Genomic DNA, 20,436 nt, shown 5'->3' with positions numbered 1-20,436 from the left:
TGTCTAGCCAGATCACTTTTATAGTACATTTGCATATTTTTAAACAAATGTCATATATTCTTATACACATATAATCCACATAGGTTTGCAAAAAATAAAATAAAATGCCGAACAACAATGTAAAATCCTTCATTTCTTTATTACTGTAATTATCTTCACTCCTTTTTTCCTCAGTATTTTACAACATTGCACTATAATAAGACGTATTTTACACTATATTCATACTGGATTTAAATTAAAGTGGTTTTGTACATGCGTCCGGATCAACATTCCCCGGTCTGAGAGCGTCAGGATGGAGAAAGGCACATGAGTTTGTGAATTCTTTGTGCATAAGTGATCAATTCTGTAAATCAAACACAGATAAAAACAGATAAATTAAGACAAAAAAAGTAAAAAATAAAAACTGAACCGTAAAGCTGGTATAAAGCTGTTTATCTGTCCTGAACACAGTCAGAGTCTATTCTTTTATTTTATTATTCATATTTTTTCTGATCGTATCTCTGGGGATATACACGGGGAAAAGTCTAGTCTTGATATTTTTTAATCAGAAGCGATAAGTAAAAACATCCACAGATATGATACGACCGATATCAGAACGTATGTTTTTCAGTTTTTATTCATTAATGTGATGCATTGAATTTACTGGGTGTGATTGTGCATCAGTTCCACATCAATATAAATACAGTAATAGAAATGAAAGAAAGAAAGAAAAAGTGCTTTAAGGTTGATATGCGAAGAAATGTGGCCGATTTCTGTTCTCAGTAAACCATCATCAACGTATAATAATAGAAACAAGTAATACATTAATAATAATGAATAAATAATTTCAGATGTAATTCAGTTATTATAAATAATAGTATATTGGGTTTTGTTCATAGTGTGTCATAGCTTACTATCGGCCATGACTTATACATATACTAATCAGGCATAACATCACATCTTTACACATCTTCTTTAATATTCTGTATTATTTCTCTATTATGCTTCATCCTGAGAAAAGTTACCTATTTTTTGGACTTGTCTTGTTTTATGAGTTTTATTCATGTGGAAATGATGCAGCATGAAAAAGTTTGGAATCACTCAAATCATTGTTTGTATAATCAGTTAATCAATTTGTATAATTAATTTAAATATTATAACCAATAGATTATCAGGCTAACATTTTTGTTGTGTAGCTTTTAATATTTAACATTTCTCTTAACAAATCTTCTATTTACAATAATGTGTATTGGGTCTATTTTGACGTTTTTATACTTTTATTAGAACTTCATTCTCAGTAGTAATTTGATAATCACTGGATATTCATACTGGATGACGATGTCACTAAAAAAAAACATCCCTGAAACTGATATATTCATATTGGATATTTATGTTTTTAACACCTCAGTTAATACAAGTCTAAAGTCTAAAACAGCCTAAAACAGTTCATACCCTCCAAATATTTTGTTCCGTCATGGTTGTCTTGTTTTCATGTCTATTTTCAAACATGCAAATTTTTGCAATGCAATTTTGGGTTGATTCCTCTTATTGATCTGAAATTATTAAGTGGAATAGAGAGTTTGAACCAGCATTTTCTCCAAGTGTCTTGTGGGAGAGTCTCGTCAAATCCCTCAAAGTTTTCAGAATGGAAATATCTTATTTTACTGCAGAAAAAAGGGTTTTGTATCACTTACACTCATAGCCCATATATGCGGTTAAAGCTTTTTTCTGAATATTACTGCTATTAAAACATATTTTTTGTTATTAATGTTGTTGGAGATTAATTTTGGATATTAATATTATATTATATATATACAGCTGGAAAAACCACTTAAAAATTAAATATTCATTGATTTTACCAAATTGAATGATCACAAGCCATCAAACCAAACCGAACTGCTTGAATTTTTGCACCAGGAGTAAAGCAGCATAAAGTTATCCAAAAGCAGTGTGTAAGACTGGTGGAGGAGAACATGATGCCAAGATGCCTGATTAAAAACTGTGTTAAAAAAACAAGGGTTATTCCACCAAATATTGATTTCTGAACTCTTAAAACTACTTTATGAATATGAACTTGTTTTCTTTGCATTATTTGAGGTCTCAAAGCTCTACATCTTTTTTTTGTTATTTCAGCCATTTCTCATTTTCTGTAAATAAATGCTCTAAATGAGAATATTTTTATTTGTAATTTGGGAGAAATGTTGTCTGTAGTTTATAGAATAAAACAACAATGTTCATTTTACTCAAACATAAACCTATAAATAGCAAAATCTGTGGTCTCTTCATTTTTTCCAGATCTGTATATTGCATTAGGACTGGATGACTGGATGTTTATTAAAACATAACTCTTTTTAATAGGTTTGATATCAGAGCTTCATCCAAGTTCTGGATGTTTCTACATTTTTCACTCAGTTTAGAACCATCTGCAGGTCTGTTCATCGTTTTGGACTCATTTCTACATATTTATACAGTACATACTTATTTACATGATATAATTCATAACTGATTCTGGGATCAGTGTGAAGGGGAACAGTGTTATGAGTGTTTTAATGTAATTTCAAACATTTATTTGGTTTTATATATATGTACATTTTAAAACAGTGATTCCAAACTTCTGAACTGTAGAGTAACTGTAGTGTAAATGCAGTAAATTCAATGCATCGTGATGTAAAACACTGTAGTGTTAATGGTGATGGTTACAGCAGGAGTTTATTTCCTCTTAAATCCGGGAAGCGTCCGAGCCGGCGGCGAGGCTGTAGAGTCCGTGGAGTTGTTGAGCACTTTGGAGAGGCTGAATGTTCCTGACGGTGCAGATCTGTCTGCGGTGTGGACGGTGTTCTCGCAGTGTTTTCTCCCCAAACACTGCTGATAAAAAGCTTCTCCTCGGGCCGAGAATCGACCCGGCAGCCCGAGCCGAAACTACACACCGCCTGCACCGGAGTCGAGTCCGTTCCCTCGGAGCAGCGCCGCGTCCCAACAGGAAGTCCAGCGCTCAGAGAGGGAAGAGTGTGTTACTAATCCTCCGGGTGTGTGTTCCTCAGGGTGTGTGTTCAGTGTTTGGGGTGTTTGATCCAGTTCCGAATCATCCACTTCTGGCCGGAGCATCGCTGCACCACCAGCCGCAGACCAAAGTTCGCGTCTTTGGACATTTCCACCTCCAGACAGCGCCCCGTATCCCGACTTATGATTGGACCGTTCTGGAAAAAAGTTCAAGAGAAAAGTCAATTAATAACCTCTTAACAGGCTAAGATTTTTTAATGGTCTGCCTGATATTACACCATCAAATCTTAAGGATTTGTGTTTAAACATTACATAAAAAGCTTTCATGTTTGATAAGGAACGTTACTTAAAAGCATAATTGTAATAGAAAATATATAAAACAAATATTTAAGTCAATCTGCTAATGTCAAAATATAATGAATAAAATCATAAAATTGTCTCTTTTCTGTCTCTTTTCTTTTTTATACAAATCAAACAGTTTATGTCCTCCAAACCTTTAGTTTTGTTATATTAAAACTATTATTTTCAAACATGCAGAATTTGGGTTGATTCCTGTTACTAATATGAAATTTTTATTAATTTATTAAGTGGAGTAGAGAGAAAGTAGATAGATAGATAGATAGATAGATAGATAGATAGATAGATAGATAGATAGATAGATAGATAGATAGATAGATAGATAGATAGATAGATAGATAGATAGATAGATAGATAGATAGATAGATTGATTGATTGAAAAATGGGTTTATATCACCTACACCTGTAGTCCGTATACGACTCAAGGCATTTTAGGGGGTTAGGTCACAACCTTCATTTACACACAACCCCGTTACAACAGGGCAAGCAAACCAATCAACTGCCTAGAGTTTCTGTGGAAGCGCCCCTTTAAATTCTGTGATAGTCGATGCAAGAAAAAGTACATTGACACTGTTATAAGAATCCCCCTTAAATGGGCCCCTCCCACTAGTTGTAGTTTCTGACAGTAGCCAGCCGGTCAGGTTCGTCATTCCTGCAACCGGCAAAATATGGACCTTTAGAAACTTCATTCAAGAGGAAGAAAAATCAATATTTTTATTGGATATATTGGGTCTGCATGTCTGGGTACAAGCGGTGTAATTTAGCAGCAGGTAGGCTAATAATGCAATATATGCGTTATATTTATATTAGCTAAGCTACCTTCCTCGCAGTCAATGCTAGTAACGAACCAGTTAGTGCAAATATTTATGTCCATTTTGATTGGGGCCCCAAAATACCTTCGAATTATAATTGATAGCTATTGCTATTTATTGTGTCTTATCTTTTCTGAATGTACACTCTATTACGGTGCACTATATATTTTAGCAGGACATTTCCTGTCCACATATTAATACCAGGCGCTAGACACTAGAAGATACTATACCATGTCCTGCAGCATCTCCAGATCCATCCCTGATTAAAAAAATATGCTGGATGTGTTTCTATTGGATGTTACGTGTTTCTATTGCAGTGTTACACATGTGTTACACATGAGTTACATATTTCTGTATGTGTAGCTCCAAAAAATGTATCCATATAACTGCAAATTCTTAATAATTTATTGTTCCTGGTCACTTTTATCCACTTTTGAGAAACAAATTCTTGCATATGATTGTATAAAACATATAATTAAAATATACATATATGTTTAACGAAGCTATTCTACATCCAACCTCAGGTTGAATACAATCCATGATATACATTACACATTATACAGCAACACACAGTACAGCCTAGTGCTGATTTAACACCAAACTCTACCTGTGTGAAATCCCACAGCCGCTGAGACGATCGAGACACAGCGTCACATTTCTTCAGACTGGGTGTGCGGCCCCGGCCGTCATCCACCAGGCATTTGGTATCAGGGAGGAAGGTGGTGGACCCCAGGGGCCCGAGCTGCAGGAGACCCTCTGTGGAATACCTGGCTAACTGAAACCCAACAGCAGAGAAAACATACGTGTGAAACAAAAGCAAATAGAACTGCTAGACAACATCAAAACAACCCAAAAGCAATTTACAATAAACTTAAAGTTATACAACTCAATTATCTCCTCAGGACTTCACCCAGTAATGTCCTGAGGATAAATAACCCTGTAGCTCCACTTCAGTAACATAATGATGATAATTATGAAATTACATTTATATTAGGCCTTTCTAGACACTTAAAGATGCTTTACAATCAAGTTTCAGGCTTAATTATTTATACTGGACAACCGGCATTGTTGGCACATGCAAATTAGGGGGATTCCCATATTATACTCTGCAACCGGGGTATTGACACATGAAGCTTGGCCTGATTTCTATATTATACTTGGCAACCGGGATGTTAGCACAGGAAACTTGAGCCAATAGCCATATTATACTCTGCAACCGAGGTGTTGGTACATGAGGCTCAAATCGATTCCCATATTATGTTCAGCAAACCAGGGTGTTGAGACATGAAGCTTGGCCTGATTTCCATATTATATTTGGCAACCGGGGTGTTTTTCCCCATCACTATTGGGGGGACAACACCCCATCACTATTGGGGGGACAACACCCCATCACTATTGCACTATTGCACTATTATCTTCTGTCTCACATATGTCTATTTGTGTCCTTGTTGTATTGTACACATAGTGTCCCCCATTATTTTATATTATATATCTATTATCTGTACTTGCTGTAATTTTTGGGAAGGAAAGTAACATAATTTCAATTCTCTGTATATCCTGTACATATGCAGTATTGACAATAAAAAATACTTGACTTGACTTGACACATGAAGCTTGGCCTGATTTCCAAATTATACTTGGCAACCAGGGAGTTAGCACAAGAAATTTGAGCCAATTCCCATATTATACTCAGCAACTGATGTGTTAGTACATGATGTTCAGGCAGATTCCCATATTACACTCTACAACCGGGGTGTTGGCATATAAGGCTTGAGCCGATTCTGATATTATACTCAGCAACCAGGGTGTTAACTCAATTGGCTCAGGGCGATTCCCATATTATACTCTGCCACTGGGGTGTTGAAACATGTGGCTTGGGGCAATTTCCACATTATATTCCGCAATCGGGGTGTTGGCACATGCATCTCGGCTTCAGTAGCATAAACTACCTTCAGTAGAAATCTTATTCTACAATTTCTTCAGGAAAACCACTTTGTAATGATCATTATTTTCATTGTTATGATAACTGTTAGCATTATTTATGTTGTTGTCTGTTTGATGCAGCTCTATAGTCAAGTCTAATATCTGGGATGCTCAATAATTCAGCTGAAAGACAATGTGTGGCCCGAGGTCAGGCGGATCTGCATGCAGCACAGACATGATGATACACAGTGGCTCATTCTCCTGTCCTCCTGTCTGCAGAGGTGACAGGGATGACCTCTCCGGAGAACAGCAGCCCAAACACTGGGACAAAGCTCCGGGATCATCCGCGGGTCACTGGGCCTGAAACCCAACACACTTAAATCCATCTGCCACCAAACGCATGCATTCTTAAAGGGATTATAAAGCACATTCTCCTGATGCTAATCCCGTAATGGTCACCAGGACGTGCTTATCAGCTTTATTACCAGTTTATACTGGGTATGGAAACATGTGTGGGGTCTGAGAGGTCATGAGATCCATGAATAATTGTTAAAGAGTGACATCCTAGCCTCTGTTCATCGTTGAAAGCTATGATAATAGACGTATGACCATCAGAACATCAGGTGTGGAACAAGATTATCTGGTTCTGATTATCAGTTATCCATGTATTTGCCTGTAGGGGGTGCTGGAACAAAAAGCCAGATGCATGGTAAAGCCAGGATCTTCTGGAAGATCTTGGTGGTGATACCACAGATATCACCTTTAATGGAGGTTGGTAGAAAGAGATGTTTTGGTGGCATGGTTTAGACCTAATCCCTAGAAGAGGTAGAACTGTGATCCAACAGCAATCACAGACATTCATGGGTCATCCTGTTAGTGCCAGCACTATTGGCAGACAGCTGCATGATGCAGGACTACATGCAAGCAGACAATTATAATGACTGCCCTTAACACCACATCATTTGAGTACTTTTGTCTTGGTGGACACGACCAATGATTCCATTTTTCATCAATGGTTTTTCAGACCAACGTTACGTTAATAAGGTCAAGAGACAGAGACAAGACAGGAACTTCCCACACTGTACTGCACATGCAAGGGGACAGAGTGCAGGTTAAAGCATTTACTTGTATAAAGGAACTCAATGTCAAACTTTATTGTTTCTTGGTGGAGATGACCAATGGAATCGTGAAAGCAACAAGTGTGGTAAGCACCAAAATTAACGATTTGTTGGTTGGTGTTTTTTACAAATTCAAACAATGCCAGATCATTTACTAAACACTGCACACTTCAACAGGAAATCCTCGTCCACAAACTGCTGCTATCTTGAGAGCTTAAAAGCCTTGAAGACACTAGATGATACTATACCATGTCCAGCTGCTGTATCTCCAGATCTATCCCTAATTGAAAAATTGGGATCTGCAGGAACTGTGTGAGAATATGGGAGTTATTATGGGATGGATTATCACAGGAGGAACATTAGGAACCTCTACAACAACATGTAGCTCTAGGCACAATACTTACAATAATTACATTATCGACTTATCGTTCAATAAATTGACATGATATCATCCATTGTGTTTGCACTGACAAAATGCCCATATATTGTGACTGCACCCCTTGGGATAGGGGCATGGCCACCATGAACTTAAAACATATCTTTGTTAGGAAAAATACCCTCCATCAACACCCAAAACAAACTTAAAGAAACATATTAATGGCCCACTCTGGCTGTAATCACTCAACTTTAGTGTTTTTTAGGTTTGTGTTGCTGGTTCAATGTGGGCCAGCTGGGACAGACCGGGGCTGCATGTCATGGTGTGGGGCGGACCCACGCTTCCCCTGCCTCCGCACTTCGTAATGTGTATAGTCTTTAAAAGGGTGCAATTCCTTTTGTTACAATATTATGTGATCATTTTTATAAGTGCCATTTAATGGACTTGCCATAATAATATCATTTATTGCTATGTAGCTCAATAAATATTACACATAACAGTCTAAATTTATAATAAAGTACTGTTCCTGGTAACTTTTATCTTTCTTCTGGAAAGCATTACAATCTTTTATCTGTATTGTGAAATATGGGACTCTTCAGCTAGACACCCCCCACCCCCCACCTCCCCGGGGCAGGATTACCCACTTACGCACTGCGGTATTACGTTACGGGATGTACGAGACAAAATGTGAAGAGATGAGTGAGATACATAAACAGATACAGTGAGAGAAAGAGAGAGGGAGAGAGGGATTACATTCCAATTTGTTCAATGGCTCGCATCTCTTTAATGAACTGGAAAAAAAACAGAACACGAGTGATAGAAAAAAAAACGGGAGATCAATAAAGAAAGGTCAAACACTCAGATAGCGAGTCCATCGTCCACATTAAAACACACGCTGATCAGCCACTACATTAAAACCACCTGCCTAATACTGTGTAAGGCCCTTTTGTTCCACCAAAACATCTCTGAAGCGTCTCAGACTCCACAATACCTTTGAAGGAATCCTATATCAGTGATTCCCAACTGGTGGGTTAGGACCCAAAAGTGGGTCAAGGACATGTTTTGGGTGGGTTGGGATAGCTCGTAAAAAATAGTTACATTAAAAAGAAAAAAAAAAATTAATACTCAAGTGATTTTTTACTTGTATTTTATATTGGAAAAAAGAAAGAGAGAGTTTCTTACAAATGTACTCTGAATGCAGAAATATGTAGAGATGTAAAATATTTAATTTTGTGGACTTTATTTATTTTGTGCAGTTTTGATATTTAATTTTGTCATAGTAACTTTTATACATGTAGTTGTCATGTTCCTCCTCAGTTTCTTTAAAAATACTGCTCTTAAATTCTCTTTGCATGCATATGTATGTATGTATTAAATGGGGTTTTCAAGGCTATTTTTTTTTATAAATTCATTTTGTTTGTATTTTTATAAAAGTGGGTTGCAACTTTCTCATAACCCGGGCTGAGACCAGTTGAGTCCTATTGGCCTATATGATATATGGCACTATGACTTAATATTACAGCAGATTCTTTAAGTACTCCTGTAAAATGTAAAATTGGTGGAGCCTCGATGAGCACCACCAAGACTTGACCCCATGACCACCTTCAGAGGTCTATAGAAGTAGCTGTTTTGGTGGCATGTTTAGAATAACCTTATGAGTGCCACTTTCATCATTAAAACTTTTTGATGATCTTTGTGGTGACTACACTTGAGGATACTTTTGAGTTATTAAGTTTTTTTGGGACCTCCTGAATGAGTTGTTCATGCCCTTTTGGAGTAATTTTGTTCAGTCAGCCGGTCACTCCTGGGAAGGTTCACCACCAGTGTTCCATATTTTTTCTCCATTAGTGAATAATAATAGTGAATCACTGTGGTTCTCTGGAGTCCCAAAGCTTTAGAAACGAGATTATAACCTTTTCCAGACTGATAGATGATCAATGAGTTTGTTTTCTCATCTGTTGTTAAGTTTCTTCAGATGGGGGTATAATATAATAATGTGCTGCTTTTAAATAAGATATTTTATCTGCTTCATGTTGTCAGACAGGTTCTATTATATATATATATATATATATATATATATATATATATATATATATATATATATATTTTCTTGATTATTCTACAGGTCTGGCAATAATCAGGTCTGGTTGTGGTTAGTAGTGAAATTGAACTCAGCTTTCCAAAAAGTTTAGATAAGATAATTGATATAATTTATGGGAGGGCAAGCACTTTTTCACACAGGGCCAGATTAGTTTGGATTGTTCTTTTTTCCCTTAATAATTGAATTTAATTTTCATTAAAAAAATTTTTTTAAGGTTTACTCAGGTTATATTCGTCTGATATTAAAATGTGAGTATGTATGACGAATACTTTTTGTCACCACTGTATAATGGACCATCCAAATAAAGGAATGTTAATGATGAGTAGAGCTGGTCTGTGATTGGTCGGTTTGGACAGTAGAGATACTGAGTTGGAGCAGATGGAGCTCTTACCTGGGATGACATGCCGTGGCAGGGGTAGAGTATTGCTCTGTTATCATCCTCTGAACCCTGATCCAGGCAATAACCACTGGCTTTACTGTTCCGCACCTGAAACACACACACACACACACACACACACACACACACACACAGTTCATATTTATTCAGATTATACAGTACAGTAAGTGACCTGTGTAGCCCAATCTGCACTGTAACAGATGGCATCCCGGTATTCTTGTGTAACTACGGAGGTTATTATAGAAATGAGGTTTTTATTCTCTGCTACAATATTTTAACTTTTTTAACTAATTTAAACAGTAAAACCTTTTCATCATTTAAACTTTTTTATGATTTTTTTGGTGACTACACTTGAGGATACTTTTAACTCCTAGATGAGTTGTTCTTGCCCTTTTGGAGAAATTTTGTTTGGTCGGCCGGTCACTCCTGGGAAGGTTCACCAGTGTTCCATCTTGTTTTCTCCATTAGTGAATAATAACTAATAGGTTATTACAGACATTAGGTTTTTATTCTCTGCTACAATATTTAAACTTTTTAACTAATTTAAAAAGTAAAACTGACCTCACTCTAAAACAATGTGAGAGTTAGAACCAACCACAGCTAAATACCATGCAAAATATTTATTTTTGTTATCGATATTCTTTTTACTTTTATTTCAAAAAAGTTTACTAAAATAACACACCAGAACAAAAACAATTGCCCAACATGACCCAAAGATATGCTCACTAGCTTTTACACAACTCTATTACAGAATAAATGATGATTACTACTAAATAACAGCAAAGAAACAATCAATATTAACACTAACTTTTTGGTAGTCAGTGGAGTGATACATGCAAAAATGATATAAAACAGGAAGGAAAAAAAACAGGACTTATATTAAGTATATTAAGACCATGTAACATATATAACTTAAATTAAACTTGTTAGGTTCACATCAATTTTAACAACTCTTTTTGAGTTTGAGATTAGAATGTAATTGTTTTCGCTTTAGCTGAAATATGATCTTTATGTATTTTTAGGAACAGCGTAAAATACGTACAAATTCCAGAAGCACATTTTCCCTCTGCCTGGTGAGGATGGATGGTAAATGTATTCTGAATGTAATGGAATAAATTACTGAATAGATTTATTACAGCATATATTCAGCTCAGCCTCGGACTGACAGCTTTACAACACTTTTATACATATTCATATTTATATTCATTCATAATGTGAAGAGCAGATTCTGCTGAAAAACAACAACATTTATAGAGAATTAATAATGAAAAAGCTACAAATTCCAAATGCTTTACTTTACTCACTCACACACACACACACATACACACACATACACACACACAGAAAGTAGCTAATAAATGTCTCATTAAATCTAATTATGAGGAAATTGGAGCTAATCGTGATGCTCCAATAGCAAGAGGCCGTTGCTATGGACAACAGCCGTATTTATGTTTCAGCAGCTGCTCTGACATTATTATTCCGCTAAATATGAAAACTAATTTGTCACTATTTAAAGTATATATATATATATATAATCTGTGAAGCATTTAGGTGCTCTTATCTGTGGAGCTCTTAACTTGCGTTTGTTTCTGAGGCTGGCAACTCTGATGAACTTCTCCTGTGCAACAGAGGAAACTATCTCTCTTACTTTCTTGTGGCGGCCCTGATGAGTGCCAGTTTCATCGTCATAACGTTTTTCATGGTCTTTTAGCAACTGCAATTGAGGATACTTCCAAAGTTTTGTAGTGCTTGCTTCAAATATTCACTATTCACTGTATACCTGTAACTCTACCTCTTCACTACTTTACAACTGATGCTCTCAAACACTTCATAAAGTAATTCAAGTTATTAACTCTTGATGAGTTCAGCACAGCTGTTAACTGAAAGCCTGAATTCCAGGTGACTCCAGGTGATAAAGCTGAGTGAGAAAATCCAGCAGAGATGTGTAAAACTGATCATCTAAGAATCTAAAATATAATTTTTTTTTAGTTTGTTCAACACTCTTTTAACGCTTCTTCCACAGACTTTGATTGGCCCCAATCACTGCTATATTTGTTGCAAGACTCCTCCCCCTGACTGTGGTTGTTCCTCATCACCACCTCATATGTTCAGAGGTTTGGGGTTGTTTGTGGATGTTAATAAATGTTATAAATATGAAGACGTACCTCTCCGTAGGTGATGGTGTCGTTGTAGATCCTCATCTCGGGGTAAACGTGTTCCAGATACCAGCGGAAACTTCTACACTTCAGCCTGTTCCTGAGAGCCACCCGCTCCGAAACATCTCCAAAATCCACCCCTGGATTCTGCAAGAAACACAAGAAGCACAAATCACTGTAGTTAAGGTGCTCAGGTGGCTGCTAGGTAGTTGCCATGGTATTCCAGTAATTGCTCAGGTGTTAGTAAATGGTTAATTGATATGTATGCTAATACTGTATACTATAATGTTGGACGGTGTTGGTATAGTTGGCATAGTTTTTAAAGTAGTTGCAATAGTATTGCCCAGTGGGTGCTAGGGTGTTGCTAGGTATGCTAGTGCTGAATAGGCAATGTTGGTTGAGCCTAGACACCAGCATGGTAGCATCTCATTGCCAACACTGGACAAGCTTAGATGCCAGTATACTAACACTGCATACACTGTAAACCCACAGTTAGTTTGAACTTAGACAAATTAATTATGTAAAATTGTAAGGGGCCGCCCGCAACGTGGTCTTCCCACCACTAGAGGGAGGCCACGCTCTAAGCCAGGTGGTAATCAGCGCGATTAACAACAGCTGGTGTCACTACCTTATAAGGGCTTCCTTCCGGTTCCTCTGCGCAGAGTCTTGAGTATTCCCGTCAGAAAGCAAGACCACGCCGTTTTTTCTTACGATCTCTTCAGAGTTGCCAAGTGGCTCTCTATCTTTAACCTCTATGGGAACAGTGTATACTGGGCTCAGTTCAGAGAGGTTCTCTTTAATTCTTCTAGAGCTACCTGTGTCGCTCTAACCCCTTCACCTCGCTGGTCGTGTCACCACGAGGCTGTCTGTCTCTCTTTCTCTTTGCACTTTCGTCAAAAAAAAACAAACAAAAAAAAAACTTTCTTTCGTTTCTAGCGACCAGAGGGGGATACTTCTTCCCTTCTAACTTCGCTTACTTTTTCTCTCTAGCCCTTATTGTTTTTTTTCACAGTTTCTAAATCACTATTCCTGCTTGGATTATTTTTATTTCGCTTCGTTTATTTAGCTCTCCTTCTCCCGCTTGCAAGTCACTTAGTTCTTCCTTGCACTGACGTCATCGGCTTGCATTCACTGCGCCTCAGAGCCTGTGCTCGCAGGTGTTCAAACCCCGCTCCGAGCGATTTTTATTTTATATTATATTATAATTTTTTTTAACTATCTTTCCACTGCTCTATATCTGTATTCCGTTCATTTCTCAGCAGTAAAGTGGTTCTTTCTACACTTCCACACTCAATTGTGTGTTTCTTTCAGTGTTCTAAACCCTGCCCCCAGTGTTAAAACACCTACAGTCACCAACCACTCACACTCCCCAATAGTGTTGTGGTCTATTCATTGGCCTTTCACTCCAACACTCTTGGTTCGAACCCAGCTCACTGCAATTCCCCAATATCTGCTTTTGAGTTCATCCTGGTGCTTTATTCCACTAGGATAAATAAAAATTCTGAGACAGCTCTCTGGATCTTCCCTTCGGGGCAGCTGTCTCATTACAAAAATTTGATTTTTCCAAACATTACTCAACTATTCTAAATTAGCTGAGTATTTGTGAGCACATTTGAGTTGAGTCAAATTAAAGACCTTTGAGTTGAATCAAATTGTAATAACTGAGTTTAGTCTGTTGGGACAAACTATTTGCTTTTTGCATTCGTCCTCCAATTTCTGACACTCAGCATCAGTGTGTAGTCATTCCCCCCGGGGCTACTTCTGGTAAATTTGTAGATCATATATTATCATTATATTATGATTAACTCTCTGGCCTCTAAATTCCAAAATTACCTTTTCCAGGTTTACAGTGTGAATATTTATAAAATAAATGTTTAAGTAAAATGGAATTCAAAAGAAAAGTAAGAAGAAATCAGAGTTGTTGGACAAATGAATTTGTATTGCAAAAATAAAAAAGTTAAATTGACTTTCCTTTTAGTTGTAATAACTTGATGTTTTTATTTCCCATTACTTAAAAAAAAACAGAGCAAAATGGTTGCCTTAAAAAAGTTAAGTAAAGTCAACTTATCCGGTCTTACAGTATAACAAAAATAAAAAAAAAGTTTAACCAACTTCCCCTTTAGTTCTAACAACTTGATGTCTTAGGTCATGCTAACTTTAAGTTTTCATTACTCATTACATAACCTTTTTAAAGCAACCGATTTGCTAAAGTTATCCGAGTTTACAGTGTAGATGATACTAGATGAGCCCAGAGTGCAGCATGTTAGCACCAACTTAGTGTCATTGGATGAGCCCTGAAGCTGCTTTAGAGACATTGGCACGACCAGTTGCTAGTTAAGCTCAGTTTTCGACATGCAAACATCATGTTACCAATGTTGGACGATGCTGGTAATGATGTGGGACGCAGCTTGTAGCATTTAGTTAGCTAGTATGCTCTGTTTCGCAAGTTAGCATACAGGAATGAGACCCAAAACACATCCAACAACATCCATGAGACCCTGTGCACTCCTTGGTCCTGATTTTGCAACATAACAAATAGAAACAGAAAGTGTAACTGGGCTAATGGGCCCAAGTAATCATTGGGTCATGCAGTTGAAAAGTTATTATGAAAATGTCTTAATCTAGATGTCAAATAACCATAATTTACTGGAAGAAGCGTTGCACTAGCAGGCACTCGTCACTTTTTCCCCACATGAATTGTAGTCAAGTGCAGAGAACTTTGTCTTCTCTTTGCCACTCTAAAGGGCACTGTAGTGATGCTTTTTTAACCATGGGGGCACTAAAGGGTTGCAGTTACCCCCCCCCCCCCCCTGCCTTCCCCTTTTAAGTCCTCCAGTGTTGGAGATCTGAGCTGCAGGGGAAAGTGGAGCACTGTTTTCTCTGACTGGCCTTTTTCTCTCTCGCTGGTAAACTCACTGTGGTGCTAATGGTCTAATTTGAGAAAGGCGAGGAAAAGAAAGAGCCATTACGCGTATTAACCTTCTGAAATCGGCTTGGCGCTGTTTGTTTTATCACTTGCTGCTCCAGAAGAACATCAAAACAATTAAAGCTGTAATGGAGTCTATAAAAGCGGCTGTAATTAAATATCAGCTGTGTACAGTGTGTGCCGCTCGCTGTCGACCAATCAAGGACGGTCTGTAGGCGAAGAGCTGCAAGTGTAAAAAGCCTAAATGATTTTTATGATAATATGCAATATGCAAGATGAAGATTCTTTCCCGTACACATGTTCTAAATGTTGCATTACAAATGAAAAACTGAGCAACCACCTGAAATAACATGGCAACAGAAACCCTAGCAACCACTACCCAACACTACAGCAACCATCTGGCAACAATGTAAGACCTAACCTGCAGCCACTTACAAGATGATTGTAGCAAATACCAATCATTTAACAGCACTATAATCAACCACCTTGCAACCACTTACCAACACATCATAGCAACCACCTGAGATACCATAGCAACCCTCTTCATTGCTACAGCACCTGTCTAGCAATGAATTACCAACATATACAGTAGTATAGTTAACACTCAACTAAATCACATGGTAACACCTGAGCAACCACCTGAAATATCACGGCGACTTTCAAGCAGTACCCTAGCAACCACTAAGCAACACCATAGCAACCATCTAGCAACACCATCACTACCACCAAGGTAAGCAGTGCAACCCACTGTGAAATCAAAGCAATGCCTTAAAAGCAAATACTTGAAATGTCATACCAACCACACATCAACAGCACAACATCCAGCTTTAGTACCTTAGTAACTGCTTAAGCAATATCTAGCAATCATGCAGCAGAGTAGAAACAACCGTGGTTGCAACTTTTCATTTAGGAAACACGCTTTGCATTTTTAAAGTTATAATAAAGAAATAATAAAATATTTATTAGAAGAAAATAATGCTAATGGTAAAATCACGCTCAGTTCAGACTTACGTTCATTGGGATGTTCCAGGCCATGTAGACATGTGACTTGAACTCGTCCATCCAGACCTCTGCGGCTCTCAGGGCGTTGCGCTTGGCGTAGTAGTCGATGTCGTTGTTGTACGGTTTCTTCGTACGTTCGATGTGCGCGACTCGAGCGCAAGGCAACACCTCCATACTGCCCCCACACTGCCACACCTACAGAAATACAACACACAGATTATTAAATATCCACTTTACAGCAGTTTAGCTCCACCCATTCATAGCTCTTCAGTAGTACCTCAGCCAATGAGTTTAGAATCCAATTATTACCAGGTTTGAATATCAGGCCTCTTAATGAGAGCTTCAATCCTGCCTTTGAGGTGGACTGAAGAGTTCACACTGTAAACTGCAGGTGTGATTGATGATATGGGGGCATCATATACAACAGTTGCTCATCACTAGTAGTGATACAAGGGACACTAACCTAACAGCTTAGCAATTGGTGCCATATTATTTATTAATATATTTAATAAACAATAAAAAAGACTTCTCAGGGTCAGATAGAAGAAGACACACTGAAACCACAGATTGAGCAATATTAAATGCCTTCATTTACCCACAGAAATATATAGAGTGTGAATGGTCAAAATTAATCAGAAGGTGATAGTAAAGAATATTAAAGAAACTATACAAGGTACAGGAGTATACCAATGCACAAAAAAGAAACAAGCCATTTCAGAGCTGGGTTCTTTTCTCTCGTTTCAATTGTACCATTTCCCCAGTACACTTATCCTTTCACTCGAACATTATAATCAATCTAATATATCAACATCACATTCACACATAGCTCTTCTAACTTCTTGCTGCATTATATATATATTGTCATTGAGTGTATATATACATATATACTATTTGTCATTAAATGGAGTGAATTTGAAACTCTCTCACTGAAATAAAGTCAGACTGAGAGCTTTTTAATCAGAAGGAAATACGGCTGACATTTTGACATACGGCATTCCATAATGGGAAAGAAAAAGCAGTGGCGTGCAATCACGCTATACGATACGCTGCTGAGATCCCCCGTCCCGCTGATTACGATACTGATTGCAATTTCTCTCAGCAATCTGTGACCGAACACATTTCCACCCACGCCGAGATCACAAATCAGCTCCGGGCTGGCGCTGCTCTCCGCACTCGACTAACGGAAACGTACAGCCGCACCGAAAGGTCATTACAGGTCTTAACCATAAATTTCCTCAGTCAGGGTTTCCTCAGGCCGGATCCTGAATAACAGCCCGATGTTTATGACTGAGTGATGCCCTCAGTGCCTCGAACCCTGCCCTGATCCATCGATCGGTTTCTCTCATTAACTATATACACACTCCATTACTAAACAAAACACACTCTCAATATAACAAAAGCTCTTAACTAATTCAGTGAAGGCATAACTCACAAACACTTCAAAACTTCATATTCAGACACTCAATACAGGATCCATTTAAATTACTGACTGAATTTTAAACTGAATTTTCATTTAATTTGAATATATCATACCGCATCTCTTAGCAGTGAAAGCTGAGAGGTTTTTAACACAAAACTCACAAGATAACACCTCACAAGTTATACAGTTGTGGGGTTTCCCAAGCTGTCTTCAAATGTAACATATAAAGATCATTAAATAAACTGACTGAACTTAGTTAAAAATTATATTCCATTATATGGATCAGAACATAATTCAAATAGAGCTATTCACTGTATACCTGTAAAGCCAGTTTGTAAATGCTATGAGCAAAATCCAATAACCTAATTGATACATTTCTATACATTTCTATACATACATTTTCTCTGCAAATTAGAGATCTATGTTGTAGTTGCAAAACGTATTAGCATAAGCCGACAGTTGTGTGAGTTGTGTGAATCGATGGTGACTGCTGATGTGACCTTTCCCTGCAGTGTTGAGTGATGGACAAGTGTAGGGACAGGTGTGTCTGTATGTCCCTCACGTCTCTGTGTGTGTCCTCATCCTGTCGTCTCTGCTCATATATCAGTGTAGCATTAGCATTAGCATTAGCAAACCAAATCACATCAGCAGGAACTTCAGCCCCCTGGATGCCACAGCATCCATGATGAAATGATAATCACTGAGAGATATATATTTACCTCAGAGACAGACAGACAGGCAGACAGATAGACAGATAGATAGATAAAAGAAAAAAACATAGATAGATAAAAAATAAATATTTTCTCTCTCTTCTTCCCAATCCATGCATTTGTTCTAATGTGTGCCACATATGGTTTAGCATTTAGACTCCCAAGATGAAATGTCTTCTTGAAATCAGCATATGTTGATTTAAGATTTAAGTCTATTTTTTAGATAGATGCTGGCTTTTGGACTTGTTTCTGAAAACAGTCTGAAAGACATTTTGCATGTTTTGGTCTTTGCTCCGAAGTTCATGAATTCCATTTATTCCAAAAAATATTAGAAAACATTAATGGGTGCAGACTTTTTGTGGTGAGAACATGATGCGGTCTCAGTCTGAACCACATATCAAATATACACAGCTGTTCAGGTGCAGTTTAACCTGATATATTACCCAGACAATCACCACAGCTATGAACAAGTGCTGTGTTTGTTGCTGCTTCATCATGCTAGGCTGTTTTCACACTGAATGTCATGAAGTCCATTTCTTCCAAAAAAGATCTTGAGTATTGCTTTATTTTACCACAATAGTCCACAAATCAGACACCACTTCTGGGGACGGTGAACAAAAGCTTGTGTTGTGTACATAAAGTTGTAAGTGTAAGTAACTCTGTATTGTAGAGTAGTGGGCGGAGCTTCTGGACATTGTGAACATAAGGCTTGTGTTGTGTACAGTAAAGTTTGTAAGTGGTATTAGTGAATATAATATTCATAGTGAGCAAGTGTTATATTTTTTTCCATCTTAATGTTGTTTATGCTCATGAAATGAAAAGAAATGTAAAAAAAATCCAATTAACGATAACAACCTCTTAACATAATCCCTACAAACTATACCAAATGTCCACATCAAGTGGTGTACAGTATGATAAATATTAAACAAAGTATAGTATATTTTCTTTAAACTTAAATATTTCAACTTTTTTTAAATCTTAAAAAATATAACTATTAAAAATGTATTTTCTGGGTCTCGGGAGGATTTCTAAACTTTTCTGAAGGTGGAGGAGGATTCCTGATGGATGGTGATGTATCTGCTGACTGGAGGAGATTCTGACTGCGCTAACCGCTAAAGCTCCTCTGTGGTTTCTGGAGGGAAGAAGATAATTAACTTCAGCTCTGTCATCTTTGGGGACGTATTCAGAATCAATTCAAGCTTTTCACTGATCCATTTTCCACCAAGCTCACACTCACACATGTGCCAGTGCCAACCCAGCAATAAGCTGCCACCTGTTTCCCTATTTCATCAAAGCTTTGAATTAAAATCACTTCTATTACTGTAACTCAGGCAGGCAGATAGTTGTATTTGATTGCAGACGAAACAAACCCAAGAATTTCCATGTTTTGTCTGCTTAACTTTGTTTTAATATACTAATAAACATCCATTACTGAGTTTTAGACTTGCAACACATTCCAAACAATAGTAAATTTTGGGCTAAATCAAGAACCGTCATTCAACAAAAGCTGATAGAAACAGTTCTTTACAATACAGAGTTACTATATTCACTAATACCACTTACAACTTTACTACTGTACACAACACAAGTCTTATGTTCACCATGTCCAGAGGCTCCGCCCACTTCTCTACTGGACTTGGAGACATCTGGGATAATGAACTATCATGGTGTTCAGGTAAATTTCTGGCTTATTGCTATTTTGGAAACGCAAAACAATTGCACCACTGATTGAAAACAACTTAGACAGTAAAACGTTTACTGCTATCTTGGCAGTGAATTATCAAAACAGATGCAGTTCTTTCATAAATGATGGTTGTAATGGTGAAAGGTCTGAAAACTGAGGAACATCCAAGTTTAAATGGAATGTAGCATGTAGCATACAAAAATACTACTTACTACACTTGGAAGCTCGGAAGGTTAATGCTGAATTCTAAAAACATCCATTTTTCCATTTTGGTCATACCTTCTGTAAGGTTCTGCTAATTCGTCTTGTTGACTAGTTTATCAGTAGAGTCTGTGACCCCGGCTGACCTGATTAAAGAGAAAAGTCTGTGCTGATCCCTGCAGTAAATACCTCTCTCTTCATTAACCCAGGCTAATTGATTAGCACTTTCTAATGAATGAGCGTGTTCAGAGCAACCAGCGCCAGGTCGATACTG

The 20,436-nt window shown here is 37.5% G+C and overlaps 1 protein-coding gene across 2 annotated transcripts in view; it reads right to left on the bottom strand.

Annotated features, from left to right (window-relative positions):
• The window catches only part of galnt9 (polypeptide N-acetylgalactosaminyltransferase 9), a 334,018-nt gene that overhangs the window by 251,040 nt on the left and 62,542 nt on the right, over positions 1-20,436 (bottom strand). The window contains exons 8-12 of one of the 2 annotated variants that reach the window (XR_007428898.1): positions 16,157-16,342; positions 12,229-12,366; positions 10,058-10,153; positions 4,756-4,923; positions 2,235-3,176 (exon numbers count right to left, since the gene is read on the bottom strand). Coding sequence is in view for 1 of the 2 variants with exons in the window: in XM_007234163.4 (XP_007234225.1) it covers positions 3,030-3,176; positions 4,756-4,923; positions 10,058-10,153; positions 12,229-12,366; positions 16,157-16,342 (735 nt within the window). In the remaining variant the exon portion in view is untranslated. Of the gene's footprint in view, positions 1-120; positions 3,177-4,755; positions 4,924-10,057; positions 10,154-12,228; positions 12,367-16,156; positions 16,343-20,436 lie in introns of those variants that run through there. The other variant, XM_007234163.4, reaches the window with a different exon arrangement.

Source organism: Astyanax mexicanus, chromosome 22, assembly GCF_023375975.1.
Source record: "Astyanax mexicanus isolate ESR-SI-001 chromosome 22, AstMex3_surface, whole genome shotgun sequence".
NCBI classification, from domain to species: Eukaryota; Metazoa; Chordata; class Actinopteri; order Characiformes; family Acestrorhamphidae; genus Astyanax; species Astyanax mexicanus.
This window is presented reverse-complemented; position numbering and strand designations above follow the sequence as displayed.